We start from the raw sequence: 7,364 nt of genomic DNA on the forward strand, positions 1-7,364 counted from the left end.
AATGCTCTGGAGAAGCAGAAAAAACCCACTTCCCCACAGCATTGAACTCAGAGCAAATAACCCATGCAGAAACACGTCAAGTCTAAGTAAGCCAATGGCTAGCTTGGGGGTCACACCACAAACCACTTTGCATAGCGGATGCTCTAGATTCCCTCAGTGGAGTACTAGCTGCACAGACTCACCTGCTGCTGTAAGTCCTCCTTGTGTTTCCGTGTCTCTTCCAGGGCTTTAGCAATTTCAACACTGACTGTTTCTCTGCTGCTTAATTCTGCCTACAAAAGAGCAAGAATCGTGACATTACTGATGAAGGAAAGTTAAGAGTGACATCAAGTTGAGAGCAGTGGGGAAGATGCCTCTCTCCAGCCAGTTCCCCCTCCTCCATTCTAGCCAGTTTTATCTGGGTGAAATTTCTATCAAATGCTTCTATAGCACAAACATGTGAACTTGTCATCCCATATAATGACTTGTCAACAAGAACACTGAGGAATGAAGAAAGCAAGCAAAAGCAGAAGTCTTCCGTAACGGAGATTTCCTTACACCTACTGCTTGAAGAAATTCTATTTCTGAAGTTAAACGAGTCCGGGCCGGACCAGTACCTGGATGGCAGACTGCCTTGAGAACCCCTTATATGAAGAAGAAGAAGAGATTGGATGTAAACCCCGCCCTTCACTACCCAAAGGAGTCTCAGAGTGGCTTACAACCTCTTGTCCCCCCCCCCACAACAGACACCCTGTGAGGAAGGGGGGGCTGAGAGAGCTCTCTCAAGTACTGCTCCTGAAATAACAGCTTTGAAAGATCTTGTAAATGACCCAAGGTCACACCAGCAGCTGCATGTGGAAGAGTGGGGAATCAAACCCAGTTCTCCCAGATTAGAGTCCGCGCTCCTGACCACTACACCAAACTGGGTCCTAACCACTTCAGCAAACAGACCATTCATGCAGCCAGACTATCAGTGCCATCTAGCCCAGTTTTTGATAGCCGCTCTCCAGGGTCTCAAGAAGATAAAACTTCTTTCCCCAGTGCTGGAGACACAAGTTCTTCCATTTTTGGCCTCTCTGGTTAAAAGATCTCAGATAGCACCTTTTGGGAAAGACCTTGCTCTGCTGGAAGCCCTGCAAATCGACTTCCAGTCAAAGCACCCCCACCCTGCCCTTCATTTCCACATTGTCTGGGATGGGATAGAGAAATAAACATTTACAGAATAAAAATGAAGTCTCTCAAACTCCCTCCCTTTAGACCAGCTGGCCTCGAAACTAGCTAGCTGGCTCTATGATTTGGTAATAATAATAATAATTTTATGGCAGTGTGTGTAGAATAGCCAGGAGATCCTACGATTGTCTGGCAACCAGAAGTTGTAGCTCTTTTAGTGTTATGCACCACTAGGTGGCAAGCTAGACTTCTTTTTTTTAAGGCAAGAAAGGTTTCAGAGGTGGTTTGCCATTGCCTGCCTCTGCATCATGACCCTGGTATTCCTTGGAGGTCTCCCATCCAAATACTAGCCAGGGCTGACCCTGCTTAGCTTCCGAGATCTGACGAGAACAGGCTAGCTTGAGCTATCTAGGTCTGGGAGTATGACATGGTAATTTGCGTTGACCTTTGGGCTTTGTCTTCTCTGCTGCACTGCCAGAACATTGGTCACGCTGCCAATCCAGCCACAGGACCCCAGCTTCCATCTGGCTGAACACAGAGCTCCAGCCCACCCATCCTCTTCTTGCCCGTACCTTTAACCTTTCCAATTCTGACTCTTGCCTCCTTGAAGAGCTTTCACATTCTCTGTGGCTGTCTTTCAGTTCTTCATTTTCTTTCTCTAGTTGGCTCTAACGAAGTGGGAAAGCAATGGACTGCTTCATCAAGATGAATATTGCTATTTATACAGCACCTTTTATGGGCATGGTGCTTTACAAACTGCAAGGCAAGACATCCCTGTCCCAAGGAAATAAAAAATTTGACGCTGGGGACAAAATTTGACAAGAGGGGAGCAGCAATGAGGTGAAGGACCAGAGTCCATTTTAGTCACTCATTACCAAGCTAATTACCTAACCTAACTCATTTCAGATGCGCATGCAACTCCCACAGTGGGGCATGCCCCTCCCCCATTTCGGCTCAGGAAAATGACCGGGGGGGGGGGGGGGGGGGAGGTTGAAGCCACTTTCTCCTGCAGTGCCAAGTGCCCAAGCCAAATTGGGCCCTAGTGCATTTGGGAACATTAGTTCCCTGATGTCTTGTCTGACTTAAAAGGACTGAATTGGACTCAGGGGAACCCCAATCTGACTCCTGTCAGACATGACATCTAGTTAGGGCCTCAAAATGCTCAAGTTTCTCGCCATTATGGCTGGGCGGATTTGCTTCAATGTTTGTGGATGATGACCAAAGAGATTCCAGAAGCCAGAGAATGAAAGAAGATTCAGTAGTTGGGAACAAAGTTTTGGTAACCTTGCCACTCCCATGACTAGCAAAGTTTCTCCAGTTCACAGATTCTTGATTTGCACATGGTACTCACAATCTTGTGCTGGGCACCTGCCTTTTCAGCTTCTTGCGCTGCTTCAAGGGTAGCAACCTGCTCCTCAAGTCTTTTGACCTGCTCGGCACACTGATGCTTCACAGCAGAGACGGCTTCCTCTGATTTGATGATTTCCAGATCCAGGTTTGCTTGCTGCCAAGAGAAAAAGAGAAGCAGGCAGTTCCATCAATCTTACAGGTGCCAGAAGGAAGATGTGTGCACATGTGCTTATACATTTGTTTATTTAGGATGTTTATATGCTGCCTGTTCAGCCTCCTGGTGAATCTTATGCACTGTTATGTTAAAAAATAGCTTGTTTGGCCTTCCTTACCCAACTGGCAAGCTTTACTCTGACACATCTTTCAGGTTTATTTTATATGAGTACAAACCAATTTAGTCTGAAGCCAGACAGTAACAGAATGTGCTGCCTGGATGTCCATGATAGAAGATGAACAGGATAAAAATGCAATGAATAATCCCTGCACCCTTCCTTGGCCAGGGAGGAAGGGGAGAAATTCCTTACTCACTCCGTCTGCTAAAGCTCTCAATATCTATTTTTCCCCTCCCACTTACCAGCTTTTGGATCTGCTGCTCTCTCTCTATGACATCATCTTTACTTTTTGCTGCTGCCTCGTTGGCAAGCCGGAGGGCTTGTTCCAGACCTTTCAGCTGCAAGATGAACAAACATTCATTTCTGGTCCAAAACCCTCCACTGACTTCCGGTACAGCCACCCCCATTCACGACAAAAGGAGAAAAGAAAGACACAGGCTCACATTGCCTCTACCTGGTGCAAACTGCTCTCCTGGATGCTCCGCATGGATTCTTCCCTCTCACTCAGCTGCGCCTGCCCTTCTGTTACTTTGCAATTCAGTTGGTGGATCTAGGATGCAACATGCTCTGGCTCAAGTCATGGTTTGAACTTCCCAGACCAGCTGTGGATTAGAACTGCTTGTCGATTTGTGTTTGCTGTCCTCTCAGTGCTTCTACAAACATAAGTTCATGCCCAGCATCTGGGAGGAGAGCAACAGCTGCAACTCTGATTTGTCAATTCAGGCACCATACCAGTCTATAGTTAGCACCAACTACAGTTTGCTAGCCAATCCATGAGTTCCAGTTCTGGCATGCCAGCTGACCACAAACTATAGCTTGTCAGTTTAAACACCATGTCCAGCCATAGCTAAGTTCCCTTCTCTCAGTGCCATGTCTGCATCAAGTCACTATCTTCAACTGTGCAGAGATGCATAATTAGGAAAGATTTCACAAGCTCCATCGCTTCACCCTTCAAGTGCAGGATAACATACCCGTGCCCACCTCTACATGGGTTGTCCTCCCTGACACGACAGTTCTATAAGTGCAGGGAGTGCGGGGGGGAGACATTCAAAGACGTGACATTCCCACACCTGGAGCCAGAACTCCATGCAAGTGTCCTGAAGGTGCATTTAAGTTCTCAACATGAAGGGAAAGATATGTTTATTTCCCCTGTCCCTTCTCAAGGATACGTTTACATTAACATTACAAATCCAGTTTCTATTTCATTTAAGAGACACGATCAGATTTTCTCCCCAGGAAATTGTTTCTCTTAATCCCTAATGCATGGGGCTGGCATTGAAAGAGATGCTCTGCACATGCTCAGAGACAATAATTACACTCTCACAAATCCCAGGCCTGAGCTGTGGCACTAAAAGCAGATTCCAATGCTAACCACTTTTCAAATTAAGACTTGCATTTGCCAAGTCAAGAATGGTCCTTCAGGATGTATGAATCCTGTAGCTTTCTCACACAAAGTCCTTGTCCAGCAGGCATACCTGAGTCTCCAAGAGGCTCACGCTCTCTGCGTGACTCGTCCGTGCTGCTGAAAGCTGCTGCAGGGCACTCTCTAGCTGCTGTTCCAGAGCACTTTTCTGGAGAAAACACAAACGGCCATTATAGCCCAAGCTGCACTACAAAGGAACTGACACACCCTGTGGCCCACTCACAAAGGCCACTCATAGAGGGAGCCACAGAGCCTCTATGGAAGCCAGCACCCAGTCTGGAAGCACACCCATTGAAGCTGGGTACTCTTGCAGAGCAAGAACTTGTGTGAACAAGCAAGCTCCACTGGCCTCAGAAGGTGCTAAGGATAAGGTATGCCATGCAAAAAAAAATTACGTGTCCTTAGTGCACTGCCTTGACATCCTTTCCAAATGCTACCCGTGACGCACTCCTTACCTCCTGGAGCAGCTCCCGTACATGTTCGTCACCAGAGAGGTTCCCCTCCAATCGCTTCTCCAGAGTGGTCAGTTTCCCTTGCAAGTGTCCCATGAGCTGGTTTTTCTCCTCCACTTCGCCAATCATCTGTTGGAACACCCAAGAGACACATCATTGCTCTGCAGTCAACTGCTTAGTGGAGAGGGGGAAAGAGGAAGCTTTCAACCAAAACAGGCACTTCTCAGCAAGAATATGGGAACAGCCCTCTCCAGCAATTAAGATGGGAGGGACAGCTCTTTTGCAGAACTTCCGAGAGCTGCTGTAGAAATTGTACCAGAAAACAAGAACCAGTATAACCCCAGCAGGTCATCTTGTTCATGAAAACTATGCCGAAAGCACTCCTGTAACATGCATCAGGAACAGATCAACATCCACCAGCTCCAGCTTTGGTGGCTCTGGAAATCTGATAATACAGACATTAGTGTTGCACAGGTACATTGGCCCAATGTTTTGGTCTTCCCTCTGGCATAGCTCAAGCACTTGGTGTTGTCTTTGGTTGTTTGCAGTGCTCATGCATGGGAAGTTCCAGGACATACCTTTTGCTTGTGCTGTTCATACTCCAGTTTCAGAGCTTCGTGTTCTGCCTGCAATGTTTCCAATGTCTTCTCATAACTGGAGGCAGTAACCTGAGCCTAGAATATCAGAGAGAAAAACCTTCAAAATCAAACGTTTGCAAATAGAGCCACCACAACTCCACTGCTTTGGAGCTAATTTATCCAGCCAAGGTTGAGTAAGATGACTGTCTGGGAGGGGCATGCTTCTCATCCTGACAATTCTCACCACCCCCACCCCGCTCTTCCAATCACTCCTCATTGCTAGCTGCCTCTTGGATCATTCATGAGTTGCTAATTCTTTGCACAACTGTGAACTTCACTTAGAGGTAAACCACCCGGCTATTAAGCTGTGTCATCCATTTCTTGGATGCAAACCTAGGCATGCTACTAAATGTGAATTCATCAGGGGCACAGTAGCTTGTGGCAGTGTTCTCTGCCAGCAAGGAAGGATGAACACTGAAGGGAGAAACACAAGCATTTCCCAGCTTACATTTTGAAGATCTACTGACATCTGCTGGATGTACACTTGAAGTTCATGGCCCCGCTGCTCCAGGTTGGTAATCTTATTCTCTGCACTCTCCTCTGCGTCTAAGAGCACATCCCTTTGCAAAAAGGAAAGAAGTTCACCCAATGGCCAAAGATGAGCCAATGTAACAAAGAGTTAACTGGTTCTTTCCTAGCTCTTCTGTAGTATCCAAAAGCTCCAAGGCCAATTAGGAAGGGAAACATTCTTAAAGCCTTTGCACATTCAAGGAGTCAACAGCTGCAAGTGATGAGATCGCAGGTTCTCATCACTCACACACAAAGAGCTAGCTGTCCACTGGTTTGCAAGGTTTTTTCATGAATATTTATTTATACCCCACTATTCTCCCTGCAAGTAGATAAATAGGTACCACTTCAGTGGGAAGGTAACAGCGTTCCGTGCGCCTTGGTGTTTAGTCAAGCCGGCCACATGACCATGAAAATGACTTCGGACAGCGCTGGCTCTTTGGCTTTGAAACGGAGATGAGCACCGAAACCCTAGAGTCGAATTCAACTGGCTTTCGAGCAAGGGAACCTTTACCTTTACCTATTCTCCCTGATAGAGACCCAAAGAGAAGGTCAATGGCAGTGAATGGTGGAGCTGGATATTGTGGTAACCGATACCTTTCAGCAGTTTTCATAAATTCATAACACTGGCCAGTGTGGGGGGTGGGATTTAGTCCAGAGAGATCAGACCTAGGCAGGGGCAATGGGTGGCTACCCCAATAACACCCGCAGTCTAAACTAGCTCATCAGTAGGCCAGGTCTTGAAAGCCTCAGACCATGAGGCTTCAGTCATTCAGGCCCGAGTTCCCCCAACATCTCTTCATCCAGAGTGAAGACAACAATCCACCAATGCCAATTCACTCTAAGGTCATCCCAGACAACCCAAAGACATCTGACAGCATTAACCCAAAGGAATTCCCCCACATCCACCCAATCATCCCAAGAATTCAGGCACACAAGCCCTCCCACCACACAACATGCTCACACCAAGAACCAAGCAGAAAAAACAGAGGCAAGATTGACCCTTCCCACCTCTCTGCCTCCAGGCCCGCATACTGCTGCCGTAGCTCCTGCAACTCGGCAGCCAGACGGGAGGACAAAGCGTTAGAGGCCTGTAGGTCTTCTCGAGCATGGGAGAGTTCTTTCCTAGAGGCTTCCAGTTCTCTCTCCATTTGAGTGAGGGACTCTTCTTTCTTCAAAAGCTGGGTGTTTTAAAAAATAGAGCACACACATCAAGCAGTTCAAAGGCAGCACTTCTGCAGTAGAGCAACTTTCCCCACCATCATTACAGTTACGCATAAGCATTTGCCACCCCAGAATTACAGGGTGGGAGGTAAAGAGAAGGGAAGGATAGAGTGAGGAAGGAGGACTAGCAGTGGCAGCAGGAGAGAGTGGACAAAGTACTGTGGGCTCAGATGCAAGGGGAAAAGCAGCAGTCAACTAGAGCCTGGCAGCCAGGCTCATCAAACCCTGAACATATGAAGTTGCTTCATACTGAGTCAATCCCTGGGTCCATCTATCTACTAGCAGTTAT

The 7,364-nt window shown here is 47.2% G+C and overlaps 1 protein-coding gene across 1 annotated transcript in view; it reads right to left on the reverse strand.

The window, feature by feature from the left end:
• The window catches only part of GOLGA1 (golgin A1), a 32,043-nt gene that overhangs the window by 9,060 nt on the left and 15,619 nt on the right, over positions 1 to 7,364 (reverse strand). Inside the window, exons 8-17 of the mRNA XM_015422594.1 lie at positions 6,863 to 7,032; positions 5,793 to 5,904; positions 5,285 to 5,380; positions 4,710 to 4,835; positions 4,307 to 4,402; positions 3,286 to 3,381; positions 3,074 to 3,169; positions 2,501 to 2,653; positions 1,722 to 1,817; positions 183 to 272 (exon numbers count right to left, since the gene is read on the reverse strand). Of these exons, the coding sequence (XP_015278080.1) occupies positions 183 to 272; positions 1,722 to 1,817; positions 2,501 to 2,653; positions 3,074 to 3,169; positions 3,286 to 3,381; positions 4,307 to 4,402; positions 4,710 to 4,835; positions 5,285 to 5,380; positions 5,793 to 5,904; positions 6,863 to 7,032 (1,131 nt within the window). The remainder of the gene's footprint in view (positions 1 to 182; positions 273 to 1,721; positions 1,818 to 2,500; positions 2,654 to 3,073; positions 3,170 to 3,285; positions 3,382 to 4,306; positions 4,403 to 4,709; positions 4,836 to 5,284; positions 5,381 to 5,792; positions 5,905 to 6,862; positions 7,033 to 7,364) is intronic.

The sequence above is a fragment of the Gekko japonicus genome, unplaced genomic scaffold (assembly GCF_001447785.1).
Source record: "Gekko japonicus isolate JY-2015 unplaced genomic scaffold, Gekko_japonicus_V1.1 scaffold1640, whole genome shotgun sequence".
Classification (NCBI taxonomy): Eukaryota; Metazoa; Chordata; class Lepidosauria; order Squamata; family Gekkonidae; genus Gekko; species Gekko japonicus.